The sequence below is a fragment of the Zootoca vivipara genome, chromosome 1 (genome assembly GCF_965207765.1).
Source record: "Zootoca vivipara chromosome 1, rZooViv2.hap1.1, whole genome shotgun sequence".
Taxonomy (NCBI): domain Eukaryota; kingdom Metazoa; phylum Chordata; class Lepidosauria; order Squamata; family Lacertidae; genus Zootoca; species Zootoca vivipara.
This window is the reverse complement of record NC_142582.1, coordinates 42072101-42089251: the sequence shown is the minus strand read 5'-3', so window position 1 is coordinate 42089251 and position 17151 is coordinate 42072101. Positions and strand designations below refer to the sequence as shown.

Sequence of the window (17151 nt, the reverse complement as noted above, 5' to 3'; positions counted from 1 at the left end):
TGTGACCAGATGAGTTATTGACCAGATGAGTGGGATGACAGAGGATGAGATGGTTAGACAGTGTTCTCGAAGCTACGAACATGAGTTTGACCAAACTGTGGGAGGCAGTGCAAGACAGGAGTGCCTGGCGTGCTATGGTCCATGGGGTCACGAAGAGTCGGACACGACTAAACGACTAAACAACAACAACAACAATGTGCATTTCTTACCTGCTTATTACTTTCAGTGGGTTGCATGTCTGTATTTTTTATATAAACATATAGGTAGATAAACATGGCTTAGAGTCATAGAGTTGGAAGAGACCTCAAAGGGTCATCTAGTTTGACCACATGCCAGTAGAGCTTGAACCAACAGAACTTCAACCATATCATGTCCAGCACAAGTGGAACAACGCCACTCTACCAGGCTAACTAGTGGAGGCGATCCCACCATTAAAAACTGCTTCCAAATGTCAGACACATGTGCTTGGGTCGTTGCATCTGCTTTGCTTTCACGGCTGCCTCTGCAAAGTGCTTTCTCTCCCCTTCCCTTGGTGAAATCTGTGCTGTTGCTCATTTGTACCATCTGCAGGAGCCACAGCTAGCCTGATTGGAGAGGGATGGGCGTCAGGGACTTTCCCCCCTGTTTCTTGGGAGCAATGTGTGCGCATTGAGAAGCAGCAAATTCTTCCTCCATGGGTGGCAATAGCTTACTCATAATCTGTGGCTATGTATTCTTGGCCTTCTCTTCTATTGTGCAGAGTTGCAGCCTTGCCCACAGAAGTGCAAGAGCCTTCAAACTGGTAGAGAGAGGAAGCAAAAAGAAAAAGAAAGAATGCATCTGAGGCCTTTTGATTTGCAGGTGCAAAGAAGGATGTGCAGATTTGAGTTCCCCTCTTACAGGAACCACATGCAGGTGTTGCTAACATGAGAGATTCCAACATGAACCTACCAGGTAGAAGAAATTCATTAGCACATGTGACTGACACTGTGAAACTGGGTTTCAACAGATCCTGGGTATTCATTGCTCGCTATAGAAAGTAATCATTCCTCCTTAGGCATCACCCCGATTATTGATTTTCTTATGCCTATACATCACTAGCAGCTGCCAGTCACATCCATGCTAAATGGATCTTGATTGGATTCGGCATTCATGCATGTACTGCATAGTACAGCTTGTATTGTTGGGCCTTTTGACCGCCTGCTGTGAAAACTGAATACTTTCCCCTCCTTTATTTCTTTGCACTCAGGGTGCATGTGCATGATACATGCACACTTTTAGGTGCCCACTTCATGCATCTGCCAAAGTGGGCTCTGTACTGACTGTGGCACTTTGTATGGCCAGTTGTCTGAACCAAAATCCAGAATTAAAGCAAAGGACTTATTATCTCCAAGTAAGAAATATATCTAGAAGCCTCAAATTAAGGATAAAGGGAGTTGTCACAATTTTCCAACATGCCAGGGTTAAAATAAATCCTGAAAGTAAAATGCCACAGGGGAAGTTACCGAAAAAGTCTGAATTAGCATTTCTCTTAACTGAACGTTATCATCCATCTTTTCAGAGCTGCTGTTCCTTGTCTCGCATGAGACCTTGAACAAATGGTATGAAGCATAATATACGTCAGCTGGGGCCAAGCCTCTACCATGCTCTCTCTTTTTATTTCTGCATTGCATTGTGTTAATGATGCATAAATAAATATGCACTCCTTAGTTGTGGTCCAATAGCTTACAGGTCTCCCAGAAGGTTGCAGTGTGGAGCAAATAGCCCATTCCTGGTGAAGTGATAATAACAGCATCTACTCTGTGTGATAATTTGAATTATCTAGTTTGTCTGGTGTGATCGTTCTTGACTATCCCTTATCAAATAAATAGTTGTGATGAATCAAAAGCTAAATATTAGGCAAATACAACATTATACATAGGCAGGTAGGCTTAAACTGAATTGCTCTCGTCTGCTTCCTCCGGTTGTCATCTTAGCTTCTTTCTGACTCATAATAAACTTTGTGAAATTGGCTGTTGAAGTCCTTTGTGCATTTCTGCCAGGCTGAAAGGGACTTACTTTTCAACACGCCTACGGTAGATCATTTTGGCATCGCACTACACATGCATATGAATTGGGGATCTGAGAGAAAAGCAATCTGCGTTGGGTTCAGGGAAGAACCAGGTACATAAGCTGGATGCTATCCCTGTTTACTGGGAAACCCAGTAATTAACAAAACAAAACAACCCACCTGTACTGCCAACAACCCATTTGTGGCATATCAATGACCTATTTACAGTAGCGCCCTTCCAGGTCTAAACTGTTGCAAGCTACTGATGCTGCCGCCTTCAGCCAAAGTACTAATTAAGAGCCTAAGAATTGCCTGTGGAGCGTCAGACTTTTCTAGTCTGTGGCAGTGGCCAACCGGATGCCCTCCTGAAGCTCCCAGGCAGAGAAAGATGAAGAGAGCAATTCCTTGCTATTATTCAGCCCTGGATGTGAACGTGCATCCTTTCCCACCATGTGACTATGCACAGTACCAGTTGCATGTGTTTCTTTGATTCAAGTCCAATATTGCCAAATATAATTTGGTCTCTTCTAAGCTTTCCATGCACTGGTTCACTCTGCTCTAGAGAAATGCGTGGCTGTGAGACTGTGCCATGCAGTGTGTTCCAATAGTCTTCCATTTTCATTTTTGATTTTGGAGGAAAGCTAGGAAACACCCAGCCTGATTCAGTATTATTTACACTGACTGGCAGCTGTCTTCAGTTTCTCAGAGATGGATCTTTGCAAGTTCTACCTGGAGATGCAGGGGCTTGAACTCGGGGCTGTCTGTGTGCAAAGCATGTCTCTCCCATTGAGCGATAGCCTCTTCTGCATCCGTTTACATGCTCTTGTTTAATGGCTACCTGCCCCCAAATTGCGACAGAGGACTAGAACTAGCAATTCACAAAGTAGTTTATTGAACATTTGACATTCAGATCTGAGATTTCTTCCGATATTCTCTTACCATTTTTTTAAAAAAGAAAACAGTTTAGAAAAGCTGCAGGTTTCATAATAAAAAACAACACTTATTTGAGACAAAAGACCACATGCAAACACGCCCCTTTGCTATCACACTCTCATGTCTTTACTGACAAAATGGCCTTTAATAGGAATGGAATCAGACGCCCATAAGAAGAACCAGCTATAGAATGGTGTGGAGGGCTCCTTCAGATTGTCAGCTCAAAATGGGTCTCTAATGCGTTTTAACCTCCATGGGATAGTCTTGAAAGCTTCAGTTCAGTGGAAATGGTGAGATACCCAGGCCCGCCTAATGCATATGAGATGCCTTATCATAGTGTGCCAATTTTAGAAAAGTCTGAATGATGTGTACTTCAGGGAGTGTTGGAGTGTTGAGCTTTTTTTTCAAATTGGAGCTGAAACTCTTATGAAGCAGCCAATGATGGGGGGGGGGGATGCAAAAGTCCCCCAAGCGCATGTGCTTATTTAAGAGAAGCTATCACTTCTGTGGCTCTTACACAGCAGATTAGTCACAATTGCACACTTGTTGTGCTGCAAGATGATTATCTAGGGAGGCCCATGGGGAACAAAGCCTTGCCACAAGTCCTTCATTCACTAGACAAAGAAAAAGACATCATGTTTCCTAAACAAACGTTAGGGATTGCCCTTGAATGAAATCCATGGCACAATATTGCCTCTTTCCAGTTGCCATTATTTGTCCATTATTTTAAAAGGACTGTGCTTAAATGGAGAACAGCACAGTCTCTCTGAGGGCCCGGTTCACATGTCACATGTTTCTGATAAGGGTTTGCGTTCATCAGCCCTTTCTACCATTTGAATGGTAGAACGCCTGAACCATTTGTGGACAATTGGTCAACACTTCTGCAACGTAATCATGAACAAATGGGTGCCACCCGCTCAGCATTTTGACAGCTATTTGGGGGTCGGGTGTGTGGAACAGCTTCACATAAAAGCCACCTTGACCAACCCCTTTAAAGCCATCGTGGATCATGAGGATATAACTTTTCTCTTGACTGGTCACGAAATGGTTGCGCTGGGTAAACGGTTCTTTAGGGTATTACGGCTGTCGTTTCACCAAGAAACAAATGTCAATCCATACAGAACTACGAAGGTAGTTACGCGTGTCCCTGGATGTATTTTCAAAACAATCCTGCCAGCAGATATACACTAGATCACTCCTGAAACCCAAACAAAAACATTTCCAAGCATTTTTATCAAAGCATTTTAAAAAAAAATAAAAAAAACAAGAATTTGAACAACACTCCCAGCTTGGATGACTGCCTTCAGAGAAAGAGAGAACAGGAACTTTGCTTCCTGTGATTTGGAGAAGAGGGAAGTGAAATTGGCAGTGCTAGCACAGCATTCCCTGATCTACATCCTGTTCTCTGAGGACTGCATAGAGTGATGGCGTTTTGAAAGATCATCTCTAGCCCATAGGGAAGAGTTTGCCTTGTTTTTCCCCTCATTAACTCTGAGTAGCAAAGACCTCTTTAACAATATATTGGGCAGATACCGTAGCTCTGCCTCTCTGCGGCAAAGTGCCTTTGTTGCTGCTAAGCTGCCCAATTCACCTCTTCGGCTCCAACACAATGAGGGTTGTGGATCTTCTATAATTGAAATCATTCTAACCCATCTGGCCACATAATGAGATTGTGGAATCATGTGAAGAAAAAGGGAGAGGGAGAATAATACTTATTCATAGAGATGCTTACTCTAAGATAGAAATGACTGGGGTCCATGCTTGCTATTTGTGAATGAAAGAAATAACAATCAGACATAATATTAAATTATATAGCATAAATTCCAGCCATGTGAGAGATGACTGCAACCCATATATTAAGCATTTTGATTCTCTGTGTTGCTCTCCAGCAACAGGGGTGCCTGAATGTTACAAAATTAAAGGTGGACATCTTAAGGAAGTTTCTTTTAAAATCTCTTACAATGGTGCCTCGCTAGACGAATTTAATTCGTTCCGTGAGTCGCTTCGTATAGTGATAAATTTGTTTTGCGAAGCGGCTCCCATAGGAATGCATTGAAGTGCGGTTTCCCATAGGGTGTCTCGCAAGACGGGGGAAAAAATTGTCTTGAGAGGCACCCTATGGGACGAAAAACATTCATCTTGCGAAGCGCGCCATAGGAAAATTCGTCTTGCGAGTCTCCATTGAAATCGCAAAACGCTTTTGTTTTGCGAGTTTTTCATCTTGTGAGGCATTCGTCTAGCGAGGTACCACTGTATACTGAACCAAATGAATACTGCAGGTGTTATTTTATCATTTGGCTGGTGTTGTTAAGAGTATACCTACTATCATTAGGCTCCTTGTTGTGTTTCAAATCAGTCAAGCAGCTTTGTCATGATGACCAAAGTGTGGTTGTCTATGTCCATCTCCATCAATGTACCTTCCTGTGGTTCCCTTTCAAAGCCATCCTGTTTCCAGGTAGGAGAGGTGGCTGGGCTGTCATTGGAACAAACCTGGAACCTGTGGTCCTCCATGTATTGTTGGACTACAACTCCCATCATTCCTGACCACAGGCCATGCTGGCAGCAGCAGCTGATGGGAACTGGAGTCCAACCACATCTGGAAAGGCATTGAAGTCCATTCCCGGGCAGCCCAGCCACCTCTGGCACTCTGGCCTGAGATCTCTTCCTTTCCTACCTGGAAAGTGGTTAAGAGAGACACCAGAATGTGGTGAGATGCAAGACAAGCCCTGTATCTCGTGAAACCAAATTGCCACCATAAAAAGCTTCATGTGAGGTACAGTTCAGATGAGAACAATAATTTCCACAGTGCACAGCTGGTTTGTTGAAATGTTGGTATTGTATATAAATCAGTTATACTCTCATGGCAGAAACAACAAGGAGCAAAGCCCATACAGTATAATGTTTTTTGAATAGGTTATGCTAAAATGCAAATTATTTGAATTTGGAGGTGAGGCCCTAGTTAGCATTCCCAACATTTTGCATAGTGCAAATAATCCTAATGTTGATCCCAGTTGATATGCAAAAATGAAACCATGAAGTTTTCTGAAAAGGACAAAGTACATTTATAACCTTTTCTCACTTGGATGCTGAGTATGACCTCCAGTGAGATTTCTTAGTCCTGACAATCTGACCCATTGGTTTTAATGAGATTACCGTTAGTCATAATTTACTGTGACCTGATTGGGACTTTTGATTAATAAATCTAAGAACTCCAGATAGATTACAGTAAGGATGCGCCTTAAATAGCATTAAAACCAGTAAACCAAGTTTGTTTTGCTTGCTTACTGGGCCACCTTTAAATGAATGAGATTTAAACAAAGGAAAACAGTCTTTTGCTTTTCCATTTCTGTGGAGAGTTACATCATTCAAAATCCAAGCAGGCTATAATAGCCAACTTCCAGTATCCAGCATCCATTATCAAGTGATCTTGGAGACATCCATTTCATATGTTTTCTCTTAATGTACACTAAGAAAACTTGGTCTCCTTTTGAAAGGCCTCAGTTTACTTTTCTGTGTATCTGGTGAAATTAATATCCACCACTCTTTAATTTTTTCTCATTCTATTCCACGGAAATGTGATGTTGTTAAGATGAAGTCCACTGATTCCATTCAGGAAGAAAAGGAAGGCAGAAATGAATTCACACCAAAAGGTTAGTGTGAAACCCGTGAGAGTGATGTAGTCCCTCAGAAGGAATAAGAAGCTCAAAACTCCAGTGAATGACAGCAGGAACGAGAGAAGAACAAGGACTGATCCCATCGACCACTTCTTCCTGGAATTGACGTCTTCACAGACTTGGGAGACCATGAGAAGTTCCAGGCCAAAGATTGCGATGACGACAGCAAAAGACACCAGACTTCTTGCAAAAGTCATTCCTGCGTTGATGCCTCTAATGTTGGCCAATGTGAGATCAGTGGCACATTTCAGGGCGCTATTGTTCCCGACTGTGCAGAAGTGCCACAGTCCAAACAGCTTTCCCTTGGCAAAAAGCCAGTGCCCATCGCACACAGCAATGGAGGACAGGACGATGGCTATCGCCACGCAGAGGATAATCAGACTCCTGATGAACATCTCAAAAAACGATCTTGTCCGTCTTCTATGAGTGAGTAACCACTGGGCCTTAAAGAGAAGGTCCAGAAAGAAAGAAGTTAAATACTCCTATCAAAGCAACACAGATTGCTTTTAAATCGCAGCCAGCAATTATATTCCTATTGATGTTGTGATCAGTTAGAAGGAATGCTCAATAACAGCAAGAGTCATTGAAGTCGGTTAAATACACCGTGCAGACAAGCTTGGCTGGGTACACACTATACATTTAAAGCACACTGCTACCCTAAAAGAATCTTGGGAATTGTAGTTTGTTAATCATGCAGGGAACTTTAGATCTGTGAGGGGTTCCCAGGATTCTTTGGGGGAAGCAATGTGCTTTACATCTGTGGTGTGTACGCAGCCTTAATATACAAATGATTTGAGAGTGCTGTGAGAAAGGGAAGGCAGTGATAAAACATTTAAAATGCCACAGAAGCAGTGGGAAGTCTTACCAAACCAACCTTTTGAATATAAGATCGTGCGTCTGTGTGTGTGTGAGAGAGAGAGGGGGGGGGAGGGAGAGGGAGAGGGAGATACTACATTTATGCTGTGTAAGTAAAAAGTCTGGAAAGAAAGTAAATCATCTGCCATATTTCATTCATAAGAAAAAGAAAAGCGAAACAGGCTTCACTTAGTCACATCCTTAAGCAATGTCCTGGCTGACTGCTATTCAGACGTACCATATACTAGCAAACACAATTTTCATTTCCCACTAGCACAGCACCTGTTCTTGGCTGCCACAGGAAATCCTCCCACCATCAGAGCGTTTCTTAAATTGTGTGTGTAGGAACAAGTCTATTGCACATGTGGCTTGCCCCACTTTACGAACTTGCCTCCCTGGCTGCCACTGCAAGCTTGCTTGCCCAAGCCGCCCGCCCAAGGCTGCACTGAAACTTCCCCAGCCTAACATTTCAATCTGTCTTGCCATGGCTTGTTCTGTGCAGGAGTGCTGGCTGTCAGTGATGCCATCACTGGAGCTTTAAAAGTGAGAGGTGCTGGCTTTTGCTGTAATAAAAATTGAACTTGAAAAGTGAGAGGTTAAAATGTTCCACTTCTCCCTACACACACTTTTCTAGTACTAAGCATTGCAGCTCCACCAGCTTCTGATTTCTTGTGTGTCGGAGGAAAGGACCCTGACTATTTCGATGTCTCCATCAAGATAACCTTTATTGCCTGGGGAGCTGTCTCATGGGTTTTCCAGGGCCGTCATTTTATAATGTTGCAGAGGGAGTAGTGACGTGATTTCATAGAATTGTAGAGTTGAAAGGGATCCTGAGGATCATCTATTCCAACCCCCTGCAATGCAGGAATAAGCAGCTGTCCCATACAGAGATTGAACCTGCAACCTTGGCATTATCAGCACCATGCTCTAACCAACTGAGCTATCCAGGCTGCTTTGGAGATGGGCACAACATAGGGAGCAAAGGAATATCGTTGAATTCTAGAACTGGAAGGGATCTCAAGGGCAATCTAGTCCAACCTCCTGCAACGCAGGAATCTTCTGCCTAATATGGGGGCTCGAACCCGCAACCCTGCGATTTAGGGTCTCATGCTCTACCGACCGAGCTATCCCAGGTAGAGAGGTGTCAAAGAGGAAACCAGGACTTCCTCTCTGATCAGCGAGATGAATGGTGATGTTTTCAAAGGATAAGGAGTGTGAAGGAGGAGAGGACAACTTGGGAGGAAAGATGGGAAATTCAGTGAAGCTGAGCTTGCGTTGATGATGAGACATCCAGCAGAGGAATAATAAATACTTAAAGGTTAAGTGTTTTTAAATGCTTATTTTTATTATTTAAGAATTGTGTGTGTGTGTGTGTGTGTGTGTGTGTACATGCATAGATGGAAATTTGGGGAAAAGGCTGTAGCTCAGTGGTCGGAGCATCCACTCTCCATACAGAAGGTCCTGGGTTCTAATCCCAGCATCTCCAGGGCAAGAAGAAACCTCTGTCTCTAAATCCTGGAGAGCAGCTGCCAGTCAGTGCAGACAAGACTCAGTTAGATGGACCAATGAGCAACTCCCTGTGATGCCATCCTGCTCCCATTTCTCAGGAGCTTAGTTCACAAGCTAAAAACATTCACTGTGAGCACATCTTCCTTGCAACATCCTATATCTCTTCTTTTCTTAATTGCAGCCCCTGTGGTTCATTATATATCTATCTCTGTATATTAAAATATAGCTCTTGCACAAAATATCCTCACAAGATCCACTAAGCGAGAGTCAGTTTTGCTGAAACATCAGTAATAATGTCCCGGGGAGGGACAGAGCCACTGATCCTTGTAAACAACTCATTGCATTCCAGGAGAGAAGGGAGGAAATGGAGCAAGTTCAAAATGTTATTTGAGTCCTTAAGTTGACAAAAGCTTACACAGTGAAACCCCAATGGACCATAGCTCTGCTTCTGGAGCAGAATCGTTTTGTACATGTGATGTTAAAAGGGGCTTCATGGCGGAAGAAAGGCAGGGCAGAAATGTCAGAAAGCAAACAAGTTTTTTAAAAGTCCCCCTTCCCCAAATGTAGCTAGAACGCATACAGTTTGCATATTCAATGGGACAACAACCCTGTGAGGTAGGTTTGGCTGTGAGGCAGTGACTGGCCCAAGGACACCCAGTGAGCATTATGTCGAGCGGGGAGGATTTGAACCCTAACCCCCACGCTCTAACCACTGTCTCTCATCAGATTTCCCTCATTGGATGGTGAATGTAAATCTAGAAAAGCAGTCCAGACATTCAAACTCAGATGTAAAGACCAGACAATCCAAGTGTCCCTATTTTCCAGACAGTCCCAGATTTACAAAAGCTGTCTCGGTTTCTGATTTGATCCTGGAATGTCCCTATGGGAGAAATGTTGGAGGGTATGGAGTTATGTGACCCCCCCCCCCCAGATAAGATACCAATTTTAGAAGATGCCTGAAGACTGCCCTGTTGTATGTATGTATGAATGAATGAATGTATGTTGGAAGCCTCCCAGAGTGGGAGTATAAATAGTGAAATTATTATTATGGAATAGGGTGTCCCTATTTTCATCGGATAACGTTGGAGGGTATGAAACACACACACCTACACGAAGAGGGAGCGATGGAGAGAGAGATTTTGAGTTTGCAAGAGGCCAGAAGATCTTCCATCCAGGAAGCTCTCCTAAAGGAAACGACAGGGAGAGACAGAGAGTTGGCCACAGCAAGGGGGTATCAACACAATAGCACATAAGACAACTTTTTCCGCCTTGTTTCAAGACAAAGCGATGATAATAAGCGGGGAATTTGCATCGAGCAACAGGTGGCAAAAGAAAGTCGGCTAGTTTGAAGCTCGGGCTGCGATGAGCGGCTCTGCCTGTAGGGCGAGGGGGAAACGCGGGCAGAGGCGCTGCAACGCCAGAACAAAGGGTGGCGGCGGCGGCACACAGCGATGCCAACAAAACACGCAGCTCCAGCCCAAACAAAAAGAGAGATATATATTGTGTATATATTTGTCCCACCCGCCAGAGGCTCCTCCTTGGCTCCCGATTTTACCTGCACTGCGATGGCTGTCATGCTGCCTTGCGCCCCTTCCCGCGGAGCGAGGCGGCGAAGTCCGGGGAGCAACTTCGAGGTCGGCGGCGGAGAGTGCGAGAAATGTCTCCCGGGCGCCCGCTTCACGCGCCCGCTGCGGGCGAGGGGCCCATGGCGGCGGAGTGGGGCGCGTCCAAGGCCGCTCTCGCCCGCGCGTCCTGCCGAGAGCGGCGGGAAGCAGGCGGGCAGGCGAACTGCCCTTTGAGTTTTCCCTGTGCCTGAGTCAGCAGCCGAGCCAAGGAGGGAAGGAGGAGGAGGAGGAGGCCGCCGAAAGCGGCTGGAGCCGGCGAGCGGCTGGAGGAGGAGCAGGGGGAGGAGGGCCGAGAGAGGCGGAGGGCGCTCCGGGCAAGCCCGGCGCCAGGGAAGGGCCGCCGAGGGCACAACCGCTGCCGCCGCCTGGGCCGCGGCAGAAGTGCAGGGTCCCCTCCTGGGTCGCCGGGGGTGGCAGGGATCCTTCCACGCAGATCTCCACTGGTCGCCTTTTCCGGGGGGATCCGCTGTTTTCTGCGCGCTTACATGCGCAGGTGACCTGGAGTGTTCCAAGCTGCCCGCCTCTTTCAGGGCGACTTCAGTTGTGCTTCCTTTCTTTGTGAAATAGGCATTTTATTGGTTTTTTCACAGCAGGTCAATAACCGCAAACAAAACAAGACTTGGAGTACAGTTTGTCAGTTTCCTCAGTAACAACAACACCACTTTATTTGTACCCGGCCTTTGCCCCTGATGGGATTCAAGGTAGGGTAGCTTACAAAGTAGGGGGGAAATCACTAAAAACGCAGGGGAAAAAACAATAATTAAAAAACAAGCGTATATACATATGTAACACGTGTTTTAAAAATACCAAGTGTGGAAAAAAGCAGCACGGCACCAGCCCTTTCATTAAAAGCAGTCACTTGGCAAAAGCCTGTTGGAACAAGGTCTTCACCTGCCAATGGAAAGACAACAAAGAGGGAGCCAGGCTAGCTTCCTCAGGGAGGGAGTTCCGGAGTTGCTACCACCAAGAAGGCTCTTTCCCACATTCTCTCAGGTGGGGATTGGGAGAAGGGCCTCCCCCAAAGGTCTCAAAACCCAAGCAGGTTTGTATGAGGGAATATGGTCTTTCAGATAGCTTGGAGGTCAGCCAACTAGGTCATACTTTGGATTGCGCCTGGAAAAAGACCTGCAGCCAGTCGAGCTGTTCAGCTGGTTCCTCAGTTCATTCTACATACATGGAAATGGTGGCATTTACGATGGGGCACATGGCAGGAGAGTCTCAAAGTTGTTCTCTCCCTCAAGCCCACATTCCCAGCATGTTTGCAGTCCTGTCTCAGCGACGTCTACGCTGGCTTGGTCATGTGTCCACAGAATGCAAGATGGCAGGATCCCCAAGGATGTGCTCTATGGGGAGCTGGTTTCAGGCAGCAGGCCCATTGGCAGACCAAGTTGGCATTATGAAGATGCCTGCAAACGTCACATGAAGGCTGGCCACATCAATCCTGCCATGTGTGAATCTCTTGCAGATGACAGGCACTGTGATCAAGTTGTGACCAGATAAGGAATGACCACGGGGAGAAGTGCAGAGAAAAAAAGCCCCATGGTGCATCTACAGCAGCAAAACCAGACACCTTCATCTGCCTCAGCTGCAACAAAACATGTCTCTTCCATATTAGTCTCCACAGCCCGCACTGCAACCTTGCAACAGTTTGACTTCATCCCCTAAGGCGCGCCTCTCCACTGTCTCCTGAGACAGAGGCCGACAACAGCAACAGGCTGCATTTTTGCATTTCATTATCATCTAAGGTCACCTTTTGAAAGTCCACCAGTCAATTGGGGATAACATGTCACAAAAAGGCTTCTGAAATAATCCTAAGGACATAAGAGGCCAGAGGCCCATCTAGTCCAGCATCCTGTTCTCACAGTGGTTAACCAGATGCCCACGGGAAGCCTGCAAATGGGACATGAGCCCAATAACATTCCCTTGTCCTGTGGTTTCCACAACTGGTATTCAGAAGTGTTATTGCCAATGGGAGAAGCATATTACCTCTTTTGTTCGTTTTAGAGATATCACTAGACACCCCCCCCCCCAACAGATGAACACAGCTCTCTCTCTCTCTCTCTCTCTCTCTCTCTCTCTCTCTCTCTCTCTCTCTCTCTCTCTCTCTCTCTCTCTCTCTCTCATTCTTACTCACAGTAGGGATCTCCCAGCAATGATTGCACAACGTTTAACATAAGAAAAACACAAGAAGATAAATGCCAGTTGGGCAGCTCTGAGCACCTGGTGAAAACTGGATCCAATGCCAGCTTCTTGCCCGGGGTAGACTGCACATGCTTGCAGTTAAACTGGCATTGGTATGCTAGGGTAATTGAAGGCTGATGCTCTAACATATTTGTACCCTCAAGCCCTTCTTATGTTCACTACCTGCAGCTATCAAGGCATAGCTGAGCAAAATAAGGGAGGCAGGGTGGACAGAGGTTGCTTCTTACTCTCTTGCTGCTCACCCTTGCAATGAATTGATTGTTGGAGCAGGGGGGTGGGCTTATTGATTTGTCTGTGCTGTCATATCCAGGTAAAGTGTATATCTTCAGTTTCTTTATTGTTCTGAAATCTATAGCTCTTAACATTTAAAAAGCTATCATCTTGTGTTTGATAATTGCCCCCACAGTATTTTCACCAGCACTGTGAAATGTTATTTCTTGCAAGCTGTCATCCACATGCTTTCCCTGATCATTCCATATTTCTGCATTCAAAGGCCAATATTGTTTCGTACTTGGTGACTGTTTCATTGACTAAATCAGGTTATGCGGAAGAAAAAGCAAAACTGAAAGAAATCTAAGCCACTTTATTGGGATTTCATGTATGTACTTGTATCGCTGGTCAGCTATTTACTTGTTTCATGGTCCCTTTGGACTATGTCACAAATTAGGAGTCAAGTCTCTTTTCTGAGAACAGCAGCTAGTTTTCAGGATCAACTGAAACAGCAGCTAGTAGGGTGAAATACAGCAGATAGATTCCTCTGCAGCACACCTTAGGCATACAGCCTTGTATAGTCAGGGAATGGGCTAAAGGTCTCCAATTTTACATGTCTGAGATCTGATAGTGTTATAGTTACTCCACATAAAAGAAAGGAAGCTCCTAGCCAGGATAACAAAACAGCGAACTTTTGCACTCTCATTATATTTGATAAAGTAGTTACTGCTTTGAAAAGATTGCAGCATGTGAATCACAAGGAAAAACACCCAACTTTATCAGAGCCTGCTGTCAAAGTCCAAGCTTTGTCTTGAAAACAGCAATCTAGTGCTTTAAGAGTGTGATTAGGGCAGTTCGCAACTCCACCAAGGAAATACTCTCTAAACCAAGTGGAAGGCTCACAGTTCAGGGTGAGACCATGTTTCAATCTTTGGCATCTCTAGTTAAAAGGATATCGGGTAGGTGTACTGGGAAAGGCTTTGTGGAGAGGCACTGTGTGCCCGAGTAGAAAATACAAGCCTAGATAGTCTAGTGGTCTGACTCTACATAATGAGAGGTGTAAGATAACACTTTGAAACAGCTGCCTCATCTTGATTAAGCATACCTTAGCAGATTCAAAGTGTTCAGCATGATTTACGGTCACCTCATTCATTTTTACAACAGTCTTGTAAGGTAGGCCCATATTATAAAGTTCTATAACTCCCATAATCCCAAATCATTGTTCCCCTTCCTTTAGACACTGTATAAAATACAGTGGTACCTCGGTTTTAAAACGTAATCCATTCCGGAAGACCCTTTGACTTCCGAAACGTTCAAAAACTGAGGCTCAAAGGGCGGCCTGCAAATTCAATAGAGGAAATAGGAAAGGGGAAAAAAACTTGTAAGAAGCCGTTCGACTTCCAAGGGGCGTTCGAAAATGGAAGCATTTACTTCCAGGTTTTTGGTGTTCGAAAACCAAAACATTTGACTTCTGAGATGTTTGAAAACCGAGGTACCACTGTACAAATATTTGAATGTGTCCTTTCATAGCACACACAAATGAGATAAATATAAGGTTACGGGCTCATGTTATATCAGTGGTATATCAGTGTAGAATAGAGGCATGATAGAAAAACTTGCTCAACTACAAGGACTGAGACTGAAAGAAGGGCTCATCATGTTGACTCACTTCAAAACTGCAAGATAGTTTGGCCTTTTTTTGATGCAGAGCTTGTAATGAAAAACAGGATGTCCAGTGGAAGGGGCTCTGTGCAAAACAAAGCTAGTCAGCCAATGTATTGCGAAACAAGATGATAATCTGAAGCGCAAAAGATACAGGGGGTTGAAGGAGAAAGAGGAGAGAGAATTGGAGTGTTTCAGAGGTTTTAGCTACATTCCAGGGCAAATTTGCTTTAAAGGCATCAGTACAGCTGTGAGCCAGCTCTAGAATTGTGTGCTGTCAACTCTTATAGAGAACTCTTGCAATGTGCAGCTCTGAAAGTAATTCATTACGCAGCAGTCATTCCCCCCCCCCCCCACAGTGGAGACACTTGCATATCTCTCCGCACTTTTGAAGAGGCTTGGGAGCTTTGGGTGGAGTACTTATGTGTCCATTTATGAATATGGCAATTAATGTTTTCTGGTAACACAGGATTGTGTGCGCTGACCATTACATTCAGTACTAGGTCAGGATATTTACTTACATTTTCTAGGTCACATTTAAGTTAAGGAATAGTAACAGGGTCAGAAAGGGCGTCTCCTTTTGTATGAAGTTATGCCAACTGCAGTGATACCATGATCAACAGAAATAAATCATAGAAAAAGTTCAGATTGGCATCCTTTGTTACAATGCATCCATAAAAACAAGAGCCTGCCCAGTTATCAGATTTTCTTCTAGGCTGAGCAGGCAAAGTGGCAGATTTAGGAGCTCTTCAAATTCACAAATAAGGCCATTTTCAAAACATATCTAGCAATGGTGTAAATGGTGCAAGGGTTTGTTTTTGAATGTCTGGCAAGAGGCTGCTGTTGTGTCATGATAGAGACTCCTACACACACTCAAGAGATAAGTTTTTATTTGTTTAGGAGCAAATCCTTGAGTCATATCTAGCTAGTGACTCCCCTCTCAAGGTAACACTCGGCCTCAGAAAAGTAGGTGATAAGGGAAAAGATCCTCTCCTCTTTCCTCCTAGCAGTCTTTTTTGCTAAAAATAGCCCACCTACCCACAACTACTATTTTCCATCCCATCTACCAAAGGAAAAATATATGGGCACTATATATTTTCTTCCACAGGAGAAATCTTAAACTCCTGAGATGGAGAACATTTTTTAGGAAGAAAAAAGACCCAACGCCTGTACAGTCGTACCTTGGTTCTCGAACGCCTTATGACTTGAACATTTTGGCTCCTGAATGCCACAAAGTGAGTGAAATTTTGTGAACTTTTTTTTGGAAGTCTGACGCGGCTTCTGATTGAGCGCAGGAAGCTCCTGCAGCCAATCGGAAACCGCGCCTTGGTTTTTGATAGTCGGACTTCTAGAACACATTTCGTTTGAGAATCAAGGTACAACTGTACTTGTCTTCTGAAGCACATAGCACACACACCCCTGAGGAAAACAACACGTTGCCAAAAATCATTTGTGTACGTAGCTTAGCCTTCTCACAGGATTTTTTTTAAAAATAGCTTTTAACTGGAAAGGTTTGGTCCAAGTGGCACACTTCCACTCATTTTACCTGTGGAGCTCTAAGGAGCACGGCCTGGGAACATCTTTTGGTCCCAGCAACTACTCAAGGAGAGTCAGCATTGTGTTAACAGGCAGCATGGAATTCCAAGTCTACTCTGATATGATCCAGCTTAGGCCTTCTTACCTGCTCCTGTATGCAGCCTGCCGGACTTAATTCTTCCCTCTTGATTCCACTAAGCTTCATGTTCTTTTGGCTACTGATAAAACAAATCTGAGCTGAACCAGCAAGGTTTTTGAGCAGCACACACTAGCTTTAGGTGTGAAAAGATTCTACTTAATCCTTCCAATTGAATATTGTAACAGATACTGCTTCAATACCCTTTAAAAAACAGTAGTTGCAGTTAAGAACTTTACTCGCCAAGAGTAGGCGTCTGAATCGCCTACATTAAGAGCTATTTGGCTCCATCTAGTGACTAGGATAGGCTTTGCAGCTCATTTTCGAGTTATGACCCAATTTGCTTCTACAGTGGTACCTTGGTTCTCAAAATTAAATCTGTTCCGGAAGTCTGTTCCAAAACCAAGGTGTACTTTCCCATAGAAAGTAATGCAAAATGGATTAATCCACTCCAGCCTTTTAAAAACAACCCCTAAAACAGCAATTTAACATGAATTTTACTATCTAACAAGACTATTGATCCATAAAATGAAAGCAATAAACAATGTACTGCAGTCACACAATCAGTATCTGAACTGGGTTCCACACAGTCACACACACAAAGAGCCACAAAAATACAAAAATAAATAGCAAAAACAGACAGACCTCAGCGTAACACTCAAAATGGAAGTATGGCACTCAAAACAGAGCATGTTCAGCTTCTGAAAGAAGTTCACAAACCAGAACACTTACTTCCGGGTTTGCAGTGTTTGGGTTCCAAGTTGTTTGAGAACCAAGGTG

At 44.3% G+C, this 17151-nt stretch overlaps 1 protein-coding gene across 1 annotated transcript; it reads right to left on the bottom strand.

The window, feature by feature from the left end:
- Positions 1-2898: 2898 nt before the first annotated feature.
- On the bottom strand, positions 2899-11168 carry TMEM37 (transmembrane protein 37). Its single transcript, XM_035129835.3, has 2 exons — positions 10556-11168; positions 2899-7079 (listed from the first exon to the last, which is right to left on the bottom strand). Exons 1-2 carry the CDS (start codon positions 10574-10576, stop codon positions 6507-6509), a joined length of 594 nt encoding a protein of 197 aa, XP_034985726.2. The 5' UTR covers positions 10577-11168; the 3' UTR covers positions 2899-6506.
- Between the last annotated feature and the right edge of the window lie 5983 nt (positions 11169-17151).